At 30.3% G+C, this 16,906-nt stretch overlaps 1 protein-coding gene across 1 annotated transcript; it reads right to left on the minus strand.

Moving 5' to 3' along the window:
* Positions 1–129: 129 nt before the first annotated feature.
* On the minus strand, positions 130–2,109 carry LOC107031464 (probable pectinesterase/pectinesterase inhibitor 7). Its single transcript, XM_015232852.2, has 2 exons — positions 1,073–2,109; positions 130–962 (listed from the first exon to the last, which is right to left on the minus strand). The coding sequence occupies exons 1-2, from the start codon at positions 2,061–2,063 to the stop codon at positions 271–273; spliced, it is 1,683 nt and encodes a 560-aa protein (XP_015088338.1). The 5' UTR covers positions 2,064–2,109; the 3' UTR covers positions 130–270.
* Between the last annotated feature and the right edge of the window lie 14,797 nt (positions 2,110–16,906).

Raw genomic sequence — 16,906 nt, forward strand, 5'->3', positions numbered from 1 at the left:
GTTAAAGTAATACTTATTCCTTTAAAGATTTGTCCTCAAAGAAGAGCTTTATTCATATTTTACCTAAGATACACGAATACTAAAAACTTATATCAAATTAAAATATTAACAAATACTTTTTAAAAAAAGTAGATTAAATAAATGAATTCACATATAACTTTTGGACTACAAAACAGTTCTTTCTCTGTTAACAATCCTGCTTATTAATTTACTTTGATCAATTCATATAATAATGAAATCAATAGAACAAAAACTAATAAATTATGGTAGTTACAATAAACTATTAAAATATGGCACACCAGTCTGTGGCAACCAATCATCTCCCACTAGAAAATTCGATAATGTAAAATTAGCAGCATCAGTAGCATTCAAAATTTGAATTGCAGGCCATGTAACTCTGCCTGTAGTATTTGATCCTGCTCCTGTATTATTAAACTCTGCATAATATGACGTATTTAGCGCGAAATCTCCAGACCAATCGTGCCATCCCGTAGGATGAATAAATCCGTCTAAATAAGATTGCATATATATCGTCCTAGAGTACTCTTTCCATGGCCTACCAAGATACGTTTTCGTGGTACCGTTGCTCAATGCTAAATCATCTGCAGGTCTAATTGTGCAATTTTGTATTGAAATTCCGGTGTTTTGGTTTATGTCTGTTCTTCCCTGAGCTGTTATCGCGTTGAATTGATTAACCATAGGGAGTCGCGGGTACATATTGCAGTTTTGGAATAGCGCAGCAGCGTTTCCAAATATAAAATCAACTGTTCCATATATGTCGCATTCTCTGTAAAATTGTCTTAGAGAATGTACGTATAGGGTGTCCTGATATGCCTCGAAACTACAGCTGTAGAATGTTGATAAATCAGCACCATTTCGAACTGCAACTGCTTGATGCTTGATTGCTCCTGCTGTGTTTTGGAATGTTATGTTAACCGCCACGAATCCTTGACCAACCACAGCTGCAGAAGTTTACACGGAGTTTTAGTAAGACTCTAAGTCCGTGACATTTTGCTCTGCTGGTTTACATGATTCATGAGTTTTTGAGATGTAAAAATAAGTAATTACTTACAAAATGTGGAAGAGTTGAATGTCGTCCATCCATCAACAAAGCTATGATTGCCAGTAATAATCGTTTGATTCGTTCCATCGCCAATCATCATCAAATATTTTTTGTTCTTCGCGATCGAAACATACTCTTCGTACACACCTTGTGTGATGTAAATAAGAAAGTAACCAGACTCAGCTTTCGTATTATTTGGAGCAGCAGCAACAGCATCATTAATCGTCGAAAAATTCCCACTTCCGTCCTGACTCACAACCACAATGTCACTCACAACAATCTGTTCATCTTCTTGCAGCAGTTTCCTCCTTCCTACTCTCTCGAAAATCGCTTGATTCCGTTGAGACATTTTCAGCGGCAATCGTCCGTTTTTGAATATATTTTTTCTAACACGATGAAATTTAGATTTATTCTTCTTTTTTGGTACCCATCCTTTAGTGAAAAGAGCTAAAGAGACGCTAAAAAGCTTGGTATCATTAGAAAGTGGAGCAACTAACCCATTTCTCAAACTCCAAGCAGACGATGTCTCTTGTAATCCATCTAAACATGTTTGTGTATTCGTCAATATCGCGCTTAACAGAGTTTGAACATCATCAGCTTGTAAAACAGGGAGAATATTCGACGTAGCGTTTACTGTTTTTAAAGAGCTTGATAAATAATCCATGTTGAGTCCTGCCAGAAATTGACAATCTTCTAGTGCACGGACAGCGGTAATTGTTAATTGTTTCGATTTACGAAGATATTTTTCGATTAACGAGACGAATTTACGAGCTGAAGAGAGCGATTTCCGGATCGATTTTCGACCGTAGCTGTATACATTTTCGTTATTTGGGGACTCTGAAGGTGGAAGAACAGAGGATTTACAAAAAGAAGGATAAGGAGTTGATTTGCAAATAACAGAGGGAGGAACAGGGGTATTTGGTGCAGCAAATAAAATTGGGACAAATAACAAAAGTGTAGTGCAAAAAATGATAAAACATAATTTAGAATTTTTTGCCATGGTTTTTGATATGCAAATGAAATGGTGATTATAGTTTGTTTTTATTTTTTGTGGAATGGTTGGATGGATATTGGAATATATATAGTAAAAAAACAAAAGTATAGTTGTAATATTTTTATTTTTATTTTTTTTGGTTACATGCAGAAGAGTTACAGTAACGTAGTACTAATAAAGTATATTGTATAACAACGGGACTAAAAGTCAACTTGTTTTATTGCATGGTTTTTTTTTTTCTTGAAAGCGCGTCGATCTTCAAATGTTTGAAAGTGGAGTTAGTAGTAATATTAATTATGAATGCATTGATTGGGTATTTGGGTTCAAACAAAGAGACAGAAATTTCGTGCGGTGACGGAGACGGATGGACGGAATTTTAATTTTATGAGTTTTGAAATTTAGAATGATAAATTTTAAATATTACGTTTAAAATTAGTGAATTGTTGAATTTTTTTATAGTTTCAAATAAAGTGAATACTGTTCAAAGTTTAAGGGAGTTAATTGGAATTTTTCCCCCACTTTTGCCCCTCATTTACATCTCCTAGGCGATGATTATTGGAAATTGCTAAGCTGCTTTCTAAAGTTTTAACCATTGGCTAGCGCTCATCTCCAGCTCTGTTTCCAAGAGAGTTAATTGCTAATATTTATGATTTTATTTGAAATCATCTATATTTTCAAGAATAGTATAAGAATATCTAAGAGGGCAAAAATGGAAAATGATGTTTATGTTCTAAACTTTTTTTCTTACTAGGTATGTATTGGTTCAATTACTTTGAAATGGAGTGAGTAATAATCGAGTTTTAAATTTAATATCTGTGTGAACTCAAAAATTTCGTCAAGAGTGTTTATGATGATTTAATATGTACGTATAAAATGTTAGTTTTGACCTATATGTGTAGTATAATTTTCTTCATACTAAGTATAATTTTTAGATGAAGGATGATCATCTGGTCCCTCTTTGTTTTATGTAGCGACGTCTCTGTATCTATCCATATTAACTATAATTGTCAAAACAAATATACTATTGAGTATCGTTTATTGAATTCGATCGAATCCATACCTGAACTTCTACCTCCGCCAACCGGGGAGCATTGGTGCTTTAATATTCTATGCTCCACTTTAGGATTAATAGTATTAGTCAGCATTATGTAGAAGCTTGTTACGTTTGTTTGCTTCATTGTTTGTCAACGAAGTTAGCACATGCCAACTTGGTTTAGGTTATACATGTCCTTGCAGATTTTTTTTTTAATATTTAGAGGCCGATCTATAGTGTTAAAATTTTTTTATGGATTCTTAATAAACTATTAAGTACGTGTTAAAGTAAATTACTTTTCATAGATATAAAATTTGAATAAAAGTTATCGAGTGTTGCTGAATTCATAACTTTAATCATAACTTCGCCACTGTGTATGCTACTAGTACTTCTTTTTTACGCCATTGATAATGTTGGCCTATGATATGTTGCATTACGTAATAAATAGCACATTGTATATCCATAAATCCTTGTTATCCGTTCCTTCTCCAGATCTCAAGCATAACGAGAGCTTATTATTAGTGTATCGTGTTGTTCTTTTATATATCCATTATGTAATCATATTTCACTATAATAATATTGATTGTTCCAATATATTTTGATTGTTTTAGCAAAATGGCATTAGAAAAAATGTATAATATTAAAAAATATGGAAGTGATAAATTCCACAAAAATCACGACTATTATACTGAAATATCATTATAGATAGGATGAATGTTTTAGAAAACTATACTTCAGTTGATACTGAAATTATTTGAATTAATTGAGTACACTTTTTATTTGGTTTAGGTATACAACAGTTGTGGAACAATAATGCTAAATTATGGAAAAACATAATTTTGATTATGAGTGGAAACATAATCTGAACTCAGTTTGCAATGAAATGTGAATTATGTAGATTCCAAACTTCACAAAATATCAGGACTAATTATATAATATGCTTTGGATTGGATTTTATATATATAGCAAATAATCAATGTGGAAATAGGTGTTGGATTTTCTCATATTTGGTTGTCATTTCTTATTTAATATAACTAATATTTTTTAGTTTAAAGCAAATATTTTAATTAATCTTTTAAATCTCCACTTTTGTGGATGATTTTTTTTAAGATGAATTTTGCTTTACTAATTACTACTTAATATTAATATTATTAGTCTTTGCATAATTAATTTTTATATTATAATTTTTGTAAAACTTATCATCGAAATAAACGATCCGAACACTTATAATATACAAATTCAAAGCCTTAACTTAATGACGGTTAATCATTAAGATTCAGTTCAATTTCTAACTTTGCAGCTGGAGTTGTTGAAATTATTTCTCTCCATCTATGATTTTTGTTGTTAATAACTACCATCTCTCAATGATGAGTGATAAATAATCGACCTCGAACATATTTGTAACAAATTAAATTCATAGTACATATTATTATAATAGGTCTCACAAGTTTTTATCTCTTGAATTATATTACATCGAGATCAAAACACATGTACGCATACCAATGGACAGGGGCGGAGCTATCTTGTATGAAGGGGGTTCATTCGAACAGGGGCGAACCTATCTTTGGCCAAAGGGGTGTCAAGCGATACCCTTTGGCTGGAAAATTACGTTATAGGCAGAGGTCAAATTTTGGTTTAATAAATATATATATATATATACAAGTATTGACACTTCTTGATACAAGTAAAATGTTTGGTTTAGTGGTTAAGGAGTTGCAAAAAGAACCCCCACTAGGCTTATATTATAATTAATTCTTTTTCTTCCTTTAATCATTGATATCCGTTTATGAAAATTCTGTGTCCGTCATTGCTACTTCATGTATCTATTTCTACAAATTTTGAATTTCCTTATTGAAAATCCTGGCTCCGCCTCTATCAATGAACACTTGTAATTTGTTTGTTTTAAGTATTTACTGCATACTACGTAAGATAGGAAGATGTGAAACAGCAATGCTAAATTCTGAGAACTATATTGATTGTTAGTGAAACCAAAATCTGAATTAATTTTTAGAGTACTGTAATGTGAACTATAAAGATTCCATTCCGACAAATTACATAAAATTCAAATTCAAATACTTCAGAATTCCACCTAATTTAGGACATTACATCAGCTTGGGATGATATGGACAGCGCTATAAGCTACTCGCCGTTCTGTTTTACTAGTTCAGTATTAACTACTTCAATTTTATATTAATCATATCATGTTTCGCTTCTTCAAAGACAATTTATGAGAATTTAACTAGCATTTCAGTATTTATTTTCATAAAATTAATATGAGAAAAGTTGCAACTTGTATTACTCATTGTATAGTTTTGAGTATTTTAAATTTTAAATGCAAAATGTTAAAATGGTTTAATCTAATTTATCTTAATAAAAGATAGCTAAAATGACTTTTACCCAAAAAAAAAAGTGACAACTACTTTGAAATGTATTTATTGAGTATCGATCCCCCTAACGCCTTCTCATCAAAGTCATTGCATCGAACTTACCTGGTACGATTTACATTTCCTTTATAACTTGCTAATTATTGTACTTGTGCAAATTACCAACGTCAGAAATATCATCAGCGAATTCCTCGTAGATTCCAAATAAAAGGTATTTTGGTAACTAAGTTATATGGTAACTATTTGATGATAAAATAAAAAATATTTTTTTTGATTAATTAAAATAATAATATATAAATAAATAACTAAAAGAAAAATATACTGAACGAGTTAAAAAAAATAACAACGTAGACTGTACCAAAGAGGGTTACATGCTTAGAGTTTAGTCAACATGTACAGCTAAGAGATTGGAGTATTCTATTTAATTCGTGGATTATAAGTTGAAATAGTCAAATCCAACAATATGCTATTTTTCTATTGATTTAACATTTCCTATTGTAAAAAAAAAGGATAAATAATCAAATTTAGTAAGTGAAATAATTAGATCATGAAGAAATATGTTGGCAAGCTTCTTTATTTTTGTGTATGTAATTGTATAAAACTTGTAGCGTATCCAAAGGCTTTAGACTTTTAGCTTTGGAAGCAATAACCAAATTAAATATGTAATAGGAAAAATATATTGTGAAACATATGATTTGTTGGATCGGTTAAAATTTGATACTGATTCATAAGTAAATTATCAAAAGATTTTAGGTTTAAAAACAATAACCAGATATATAATATTAAAATTTACTTGTGAAAATATGATTTGTTTGATTGGCTAAAATTTGATAATAATTCATAAGTAAATTACAATAGAAGTGAAAACTTCAAGTGTAACAACTTCATGAGTCATGAGTTTGTTTGCTCCTAATCAAAACTTCAATTTTAACAACTTCTTTTTTTTGTCGGAAGGTTTTTTCTCGAGGCAAATGAAGTTCAAAAGTTTAAAACCACTCATTTAGGGTTATTAATTAAGTGTAGCTTATTAATTGTTCATTTGTTAATGTAACTCATCTTGATTAATTTAAATTCAACTTAAATTATTTAAAAACGCTACTCGATATAAATGATACAATATATATAACCCTAAATATTAATTAAACAAAGACTTAGAAGGTGCAGGCTTAACTAGGATAAGTGAAGCACCAACTTTTGTTGACAAAATGAGAATAATAAATGTACTAATTAAGTAGCTGTCGATAGAGACATAATTATTCCATTTCAATCTACTTAGGTGTATATGATATGATTAAATTAAAACCAAATCCTTTGACAATAAATCTAATTCGTTTTGTCTATTCTTGTTCTAGCCAAACTATTACACCTACTTACTTTGACATTGGTACCTATTAGATTTCTAGATTTAGATACGGTTGGATCGCTAATTACTCGTTTGCTTTTACTTTTTACGTATTTTAAAAATAAAATTTCATTTTTACTTGTCATTTTTAACGTATCAAAAAAAAGATAACAATTTCTTTTCATGTTAATCTCAACACTAAATACTTATTTTTTAAATTATTTTCTAAAACATCTTTTAATAGGGAAAATTTAATAAAATACTTATACTAAAAACGAACGAAAACAATATATAGTATTAAAATAAATATATAATTTTATTTGTTTAATTTGGAAAATTAAGAAATAACTTTTGTAGTTATGCAGCTATTAGGATTTATTTTTTAGGCTGTGTTTGGTATTTTCTCAACAAAAAAAAATAAAAGTTGTGTTAATTGACAAGTAAAAAAAATATATTAATGTTTCTTAAAAAATGTCAAATATAAATTGTAATTCAAAGTAAATATTATGGGTGTGGAGATGGGTTAAGAGTAAGATGATTAATGTGAAACAATATTTCTGAAACTTATCTTATTTTTTTATCTTTATGTGAAATTATTTTCTAATAATTTAGACAATAATAATTAAAGAAATTAATTTTTTTGAAATAAGATATTTTCCTCCCTACAAACACATAGTTAAAAGTCAATAAGCAATTAATTCATAGTTTTTTTTGTTTCATAAAATGACAGAATGTCGGAAACAAACACGTTTACGTTACTTATTACAACTAATAATAGTAAGCTTCTAATTAGAGTCACATACTTTGTATTATTTTTTTTGACAAGTTACCGATTTGACTAATGGATTAAAAATAATTATATATTCACTAAAATAAACGAAAATCTATATTTTCTTTTGTATTATAAACATATATTTTATTAAATGTTATTTTGATGAACGACTATTTATAAAAAAGATCGTGCTAAATAGCAAATATTAAAATCAGATAAAATATTATAGGTAAACTTCTTTCGTAGCTATAGTTTCTCTCAATTTTGCTATTAGCTTGATTTGTATAATTCGTTTCCTTTGTATACATTCAGAATTTATATAATTAAGTATCTAATTGTGTAAACTCAGAATCTTGTATATACTTACTCTATTTATTTCTATACAATTTATGAAAAATTAATTGTTAAAAAAAAATATCCAGTTTATGTATTTGCAAGCGAAATATAAAAACAAAGTTCTGAAAAATTTCTAAATATATGAATACAAAATTTATTATCTTATTTATATATTTACAAGTGAAATATACAAACGGACACAAATATACAATCGTAATCTCTTTAAAAACAAAACTACATATATAAAACACAATTATATATCAAAATTATAACCAAATATATTTGCTATTTCTAAAATTTATTCCATATCCATTCATCGCTATATTTTTGGCACTTTGCACTGAATACCTGTTATTTTTGTTGTTATATATTTTTTGGAGTATTGACTAATTCAACATAATCACCGACTCTATTGGAAATATTTGTGTAGACTCACTTGTTTTATTTCATAAGTCAACCATTATACTATTTACACCTATTAATGATTTAGGATTTCTAGACTATATAAACTATTTATCCTATCAATGTGTTTTAATACATTGCAATAGCATGTTACACGTCTTATCAAGTAAATATCATAAATGTTCTATTGATAATTCATTTCGATTTATAGTTACTTAACTATAGATTATTTTCTTAAAAAATTATTAAATTTTTGTTAATTATAATTTATTTTTAAAAAAAGTCATTTAATTTTAACTTAATATATTTGATTGATTCTTTAAATATAAAGTTGTTTGATATAAAACTTTTATTTTTAATTAAGAAAGAAATAAAAAGATATCCATTTAAATCATCTAATAAGCGAACACTTGATCCGTCCGCTAAAATATAATATTGACTATTTTACTTTACCCTTATAATGATATATTCTTTTCTTTTTTTTACTTGTCTACTTTTAAATTGACATATCTATTAAGAAAATAATTAGTGATATAGTGAATTTATCATTTTACTCATATTAATTGTGAAGTAATTGAAAAGTTTTATATTTTTTAAATTAATTAATTATTTAATTGAGGATATAATAGATTAAAAAAATTATCATTTTTTTATTTTTCAAAATAGACTGGGGACAACTAATAAAAAAAAATAGACAAGTAAAAAACACGGGGGAGTATTAACATTTAATAATATGACGTTGCAATGTCTATTTAACCTACCTTAATTGCTATCTCTTTTTAAAGAAAATTGTACCGCCAGCAAATTAAAGTTTATTTACTTAAATTGTAAGAGTTAATTCTCGACAAATCATTACTCTTCACAAACGTCATGTTAGCAATCATTAGGAAGCAAGACAGAAAGTTAAATATAATACTATGTCTATTCTGTTGGAATCGTTCGGTAGAGTATATAATAATAATGTTAAATAAAGTATATTAGTAATATTTAAATTAGTATTTAATAATTATATTAGTTGTGTTTGTATTAATTATTTTTTTTACGTATTATTTGGTTTAATGTGTTAAAAATAGCATGAATTGCATAATTATTATTGTCATAATACATAGACGTACCATTTAACTTAACCTTATTTCACATTTATGTCCACCAACTTTGGGTGAGCAAGCACGAGTAGGAACTTAAACTCTTATATAAAGTTGAACCAAAAGACACATGAATTTGTGACATAATACAAAAAGAAAACTGACTCCATATATAAGGTCTTAAGAGACGTCCATATAAATTTTTGGCAAAAATAACGTCGTAATTCTGAATCACCAATAAAGATGGTGGACAATAGCACCCGAAAATGGTAAAATGGGGATTTACCTGCTCTGGGCTCGTTTGACCTTGAAAATGAACTATTTTGCCCGTGGTGACCAACTGGCTCCATATATAAGGTCATAATAGATATCCATGTAAATTTTTGGCAAAATGACGCCCGAATTATGGATCACCAAAATTTCCATGTACTATAGCACACGAAAATCGATAAAATAGGAAATTTACCTAGTCTGGGACTCGTTTGACCTTGAAAATGGATCGTTTTGACCGTGGTGACCAACTGACTCCGTAGATAAGGTCTTAACGGGCGTTCATATAAATTTTTAGCAAATTTCGTCGAAATTCTGGATCACCAAAAAAGATGGTGGACTATAACACATGAAAATCGATAAAATGGGGGATTTACATGCTCTAGGGCTCGTTTGACTTTGAAATGGATCGTTTTGGCCGTGGTGACCAACTGACTCCATAGATAAGGTATTAACGAAAGTCCATGTATATTTTCGATAAAAATGACGTTGAAATTCCAGATCACCAAAAAAGATAACGAACTATAGCATGCGAAAATCGACAAATAGAGAGTTTATCTGCTCTGGGCTCGTTTGACCTTGAAAATGGACCGTTTTGACCGTGGTAACCAAATAGCTCCATAGATAAGGTCTTAACGGACGTCCATATACATTATTGGCAAAAATGATGTCGTACTTCAGGAATCCCATGGACTACACAAAATCGGTAAAATAGGAGCTTTACCAGCTCTGGGCTCGTTTGACCTTGAAAATGGGTCTTTTTTTCGTGGTGACCAACTGACTTCATATGTAAGGTCTTAACGGACGTCCATGTAAATTTTTAGCAAAAATGACGCTGAAATTTTGGATCACAAAAAACATGGTGGAATATAACACACAAAATTGGCAAAATAGGGGGTTTACCTGCTCTGGGGCTTATTTGACCTTGAAAATTGGTCATTTTGGTCGTGATGACCAACCGGTTTCATAAATAAGGTCTTAACAGACGTACATATAAATTTTTGATAAAAATGACATCGGACCAAAAATCTCATAACTATAAGACACGAAATTCGGCAAAAAATGTTAGGTTTACCTCTTCTGAGGCTCATTTGACCTTGAAAATGGATCATTTTTTACCGAGGTGACCAACTAGATCGATAGATAAGGTCTTAATAGACGTTCATGTAAATTTTCCAGTAAAAATAACATCGAAATTTTGGATCACCAAAAATTTCAAAGACTATAACACATAAAAAAATTAGCAAAATGGGGGATTTCCCTGCTCTAGACTCGTTTGACCTTGAAAATGGATCGTTTGGCCGTGGTGATCAACTGACTTCGTAGATAAGGTATTAACGGACGTCCGTGTAAGTTTTTGGAAAAATGACATCGAAATTCCGGATCAACAAAAAAGATGGTGGACTATAACACACGAAAATCGGTAAAATGAGTGGTTTACTGCTCTAAGGCTCGTTTGACTTTGAAAGTAGATCGTTTTGGCCGTGGTGACCAACTGGATTCATAGATAAGGTCTTAACGAAAGTCCATGTATATTCTTGATAAAGACGTCGAAAAATCCGGATCACCAAAAAAGATAGCGGACTATAGCACATGAAAATCGCAAAATAGGGGATTCACCTGCTCTAGACTCATTTGACTTTGAAAATTAGTCGTCGTGGTGACCAATTGTACCCATAGAAAAGGTCTTAACAGACGTTCATGTAAATTTTTGAAAAAAATGACGTCAAAATTTTTTATCAGCAAAGAAGATGATGGACTGTTGCACATAAAAATTGGCAAAATAGGAGATTCACCTGCTTTAGGCTTATTTGACCTTGAAAATTGGTCGTCGTGGTGACCAATTGTATCTATAGACAAGGTCTTAACAGACGTCCATGTAAATTTTTGGCAATAATGACGTCAAAATTTTGGATCATCAGAAAATGATGATGGACTATAGCACCCGAAAATCGACAAATGAGGGGGAGGGGGGGTTTACCTACTCAAGAGCTCATTGACCTTAAAATGGATCGTTTTGGACGTGGTGAACACATAGACCCATAGATAAGGTCTTATTGCACGTCCATGTAAACTTTTTGGCAAAAATGACAATCGAAAATTTAAATCACTAAAAATTTCATAAACCATAACACACGAAAATTGATAAAATGATGGATTTACGTGGTCTGGGCTCGTTTGACCTTGAAAATAGGTCGTTTTGGTCGTTGTGACCAACTAGCTCCATAGACAAGGTCTTAACTGACGTTCATGTAATTTTTTGGAAAAAATGACATCGAAATGCCGAATCACCAAAAAAGATAGTGGACTATAGCACACGAAAATCAGCGAAATAAAGGGGTTGACCTACTCTTGGCTCGTTTAACCTTGAAAATTGATCGTTTTGAGCGTGGTGACCAACTAACCTTATAGATAAGGTCTTAACAGACGTCCATGTACAGTTTGACAAAACTGAAGTCGGAATTTTGGATCATCAAAAAAGATGGTGGACTATAGCACACTGAAATCGCCAAAATGGAAGTTTACCTGCTCAGGAGCTCGTTTGACCTTTAAAGTGAGTTGTTTTGGTCGTGGTGACCAACTAATTTCGTAGATAAGGTATTAATGGACGTCTATGTAAATTTTTAACAAAAATTACATCGAAATTCTGGTTCACCAAAAATATCATGGATTAGAGCACATGAAAATCAGCAAAATAAGGGGTTCACCTACTCTAAGCTCGTTTGGCCTTAAAAATGGACCGTTTTGGTTGTTGCCCAACTGACTCCATATATAAGTTCCTAACGGACGTCCATGTAAATTTTTAACAAAAATAATGTCGAAATTTTGGATCACCAAAAAAGATGGTTGACTATAGTACGCGAAAATCGATAAAATAGGGGGTTTACATGTTCTAAGGCTCATTTGATCTTGAAAATAGTTCTTTTTGACCGTGATGACCAACTGGCTACATACATAACGTCTTAACGAACGTCCACGTAAATTTTCAGCAAAAATGACGTCGAAATTCCTTATAATAAAAACTTTCATGGACTATGATACACGAAAATTGATAAAATAGGGGGTTTACCTGCTCTGAGGCTCGTTTGACCTTGAAAATTGGATGTTTGGGCCTTGGCGACCAACATGATCCATATGTTTGGTCTTACCAGACGTCTATGTAATTTTTTTGTCAAAAATGACGTCGAAAATCGAATCATCAAAAAAATGTTCGACTATAGCATACGAAAAATTTGCAAAATAGGAGATTTAAGTGCTCTCGGCTCATTTAGCCCTGAAATGGGCCATTTTGGTCGTGGTAACAAACTGACTCCATATATTAGGTCTTAACGGACGTCCATGTAAATTTTCAGCAAAAATGACGTCAAAATTCTGTCTCACCAAAAATCTCATGAACTATAGGCTCGTTTAACCTTGAAAATGGATCGTTTTGACCATAGTAACTAAGTGGTTCCATAGATAAGGTCTTTACGAACGTCTATGTAATTTTTTGGCTAAAATGATGTCGGAATTTCGGATCACCATAAATGATGGTGGATTATTATAGCACAGAAAAATCGATAAAATGGGAGATTTACCTACTTTGGGGCTTGTTTGACCTGAAAATGAGTCGTTTTGGCCATGGTGACAAACTTTCTACATAGATAAGGTCTTAACGAATGTCCATGTAAATTTTTCGCAAAGTGACAATCAAATTCCAAATCACCAAAAAAAAGGATGGACAATAGCACACAAAAATCTATAAAATGCGGGGTTTACCTATTTTGGGCTCGTATAACCTTGAAAATGAGTCGTTTTGGCCTTGGTGACCAACTGACTCCATAGATAAGGTCTTAACGGGTCTCCATGTAAATTTTTGGCAAAATTGATCACGAAATTTTGTATCACCAAAAATCCCAGAGACTATAACATATGAAAATCGGTAAAATAGGGGGTTTTACCCGCTCTAGGACTCGTTTAACTTTGAAAATGGGTCGTTTTGATCGTGGTGACCAATTGACTCCATAGATTAGGTCTTAACATGTGTCCATGTAATTTTTTGGCAAAAATAATGTCGAAATTTCGGATCATCAAAAAAGATAGTGGGCTATAGCACACGATAATCGATAAAATGGGGGATTTACCTGCTCTGGGCTCGTTTGCCTTTGAAAATGGATCATTTTGATCGTGGTGACCAACTGGCTCATATATAAAGTCTTAATGGACATTCATATAAATTTTCGATAAAAATGATGTCGAAATGCCGGATCACAAAAAAATGGTGGATCATATAATACAAAAATCGACAAAATGAGCGATTTATCTGCTTTAAGACTCGTGACCTTGAAACATAGGATGAAAATTCCCATATAGAATGACACATAGGATGCATGTGTCTATTTATTTAACTTTATACAAGTTTAATTATCTACTGGTGAACAACAAAAGTTGGACATAAATGTAAGCTAATGCCAAGTTAATGGGCATATCAATGTATTGTGCCTTTTAAAAAAGTATTTGCTATAACGATAACCTCCACAAACATGGTGAAAAAAATGTAAAAATAATTTTGAGAGACAGTTAAAATCTTTAACCATATACTGAAAATTTGATTCAAACAAGCTACTACTAATTAAAAAAAATGATGTATATATACTTTTAATGTTATCTACCAAACAAGAATAAATAATTCCAAAACTGATACTAATTATTTTCTGTAATACGTGTGTCCTACCAAACAACCCCTTACGGACAAACAAATTGAGTCTAAAATAAGTTTAATTTTATAAATCCAAGAGGTATTAATTATTGTTTTTCAAATATAACCTTGGTCCAATAAATGATTCATTAACTAAAACTCCTCCGCATGCTAAGCTCAAGGAAACGTACGTACTTAAGCATTATAACAAAAGTTCACGAATATTAAACAAGTATTCAACTTGGCAACTTGCTAATCTTTTATATGGTGTTCGATATTTATATTAGAATTTGATTAAATTTAAATACTCACAAACGAGATGTTTGTATAGATTGAGGTTTATTCATATCTGACTTAAAGAAGTAATATGATGATAGGAAAGAGATCAAAATGAATCAATTATGAAAATTTATACAAATTGCATAGTGTTAAAGAGCTAATTACATTTTTTTCCTATTCTTTTTCAAATTATAAAAAATCCCTAAAGTTTGGTGAAATCCGGATATATTCCAAAATGCTTCGATATATCGCGTCTCAGTTTTGAATACATTTATCAACTTCCTGGTATATCGCTTCTCGATTTTGAATGTATTAGTCAACATTTCGATACATCGTGTACGTCCCGATACATTGCGTAAAATGATGTATCCGATCAATACATTGATACAGTGATGTATTTGAGGATAGGAGAGAGTGAGATTTTTTACAATTTTTTTATCAAATACTAAGAAATTTTAGAGAATATGATAAAATAAATTATGCATTTAAATAATTTTTTCCATTAATTATATATGCATATTTAGTCAAAATAAAGATCTATTACAGGGTGTAATCTAACCCAAAAATTGAATGTTGGGGAATTGAGAAGCAAGGATGTCTATTTCCATAAGCAAAAAAGTCTTAGTATCTTTGATTTATGAATCTCATGGGGGTGGGGTGGGGTGGATAAAAAAGACAAAAGACAAGCAAAAATAATTCTCAAGACTTGGTCTTACGCGGATTAATTTTCGGTGATTAATTGAGATGGGATGTTTGTTTAATATTTGTTTTTGTGAGTAGGAGCATGATTAGTTTACTAGATTAATTCGAATTTATGTTGAGATTAATAAAGGTCTCTTTAAATTACGGTATAGATGGTAGAGTCAGTTTTAGATCAAACTAGTAACTTTGGATAATTTTGATCCATTTTGTTAAGTTAAGGGTGATTTTGACTATTTTCATGAACCAATTAGAGTTCATGGCGGGATCAATTTGGGTATTGTTTAATCAAATGATAGATGGTAGGGGTAATTTTAGACCTAACTATCAACTGATGGTACTTTTATTCAATTTTGCATAGTTTAAGAATAATTTTAACCATTTTTCATTTTAAGATATATAACAGACAAAACAAAAATAATTGAAACAAAGAATTAAAAGAGGAGATATCGAAAGATAACTATCTGCTTCAAACCGCTTATAAGTATTGTATCCTACTTCAAAGCGCTTATTAATTAGTAATAAGTATTGTGTCGTACTTCAAAGCACTTTTAATTAGTAATGAGTCATATTATAATATATTTTTGTTTATTCACTTTGTTAAATATTGTTACTACATTACACAAAATACTATGCATACCATTGGCAAAGAGCCAAAGACTAATTATTTTCAAACTAATTGGTCAGGAATATGATAGGATATAGTTATCAAACTACTTTGCCCTCATATAAAACTAATTACTATAGGTTTTTTCTTAATAGATTTTACATGATAATTTCTTTTAAGGACTGGCGTTTATTTTTTGAGTGGATAACATTCTATTATACTCATGTCTATACCTAATAATTTGAATTTCTTTCATTGGAGAATTTTGAAAACACCATTATTTGATTTGTACATTGGGTTTGAAAATAACATTAAAAACATTTTTGAACGTTTAAGTTGAATCAAACTATTGGAAATTGTTGAAATTGCTGCGTCTTCTGTGTTAATTTACATAAGTTTGTTTGATTTAATATGAATTTTAAAAAAGAAAATTTATTTTTTATATTTCTGATGTAAAATAAGTCATCGATGTTTTTATAGCTATAAAATTATTTTATTAAAGATAAATGGGTATTTTAAAACTAAATTTATAACTAAATGTAAAAAAGTTATCATTCTTTTCGGGATTAACTAAAAATAAGTAATATATAATTGGGATGGGGAGAGTATTAAAAAGGTGTATATCATAAGTGAAGTAGTTTGGATTTGATCTTAAGATCAATTCTAAAGTAAAATTATGCTGGTGCGATGGTGTCAAATCCTAACAAATTGTCATAAATGTCAAAAAAAAAATTATGGCGATTCATCCTGATGGTAAGAAATAGGAAAAATTATATATAATAGCAAATTATTAATTTTATTTAATTGCTATAAATATACTTTGATTTAATTATACTATAAAGTAAACTATTGCTATTTTCACCACTCTCCCTGGTGGAATCTCGCTCGCCACTCTTGTTTGGGTGGCAGTCTCTCTCGCTTTTTATACAAACACAAATGTAGAAAATGTTTTTGTGTTTGTA

This window comes from Solanum pennellii, chromosome 9 (assembly GCF_001406875.1).
Source record: "Solanum pennellii chromosome 9, SPENNV200".
Lineage (NCBI taxonomy): Eukaryota > Viridiplantae > Streptophyta > Magnoliopsida > Solanales > Solanaceae > Solanum > Solanum pennellii.

Coding starts and splice junctions, on each gene's coding strand:
- LOC107031464 (XM_015232852.2), bottom strand. CDS start 2,063: ATGGCAAAAAATTCTAAATTATGTTTTATCATTTTTTGCACTACACTT. Junction 963..1,072: donor ATTCAACTCTTCCACATTTT/GTAAGTAATTAC, acceptor AAACTTCTGCAG/CTGTGGTTGGTCAAGGATTC.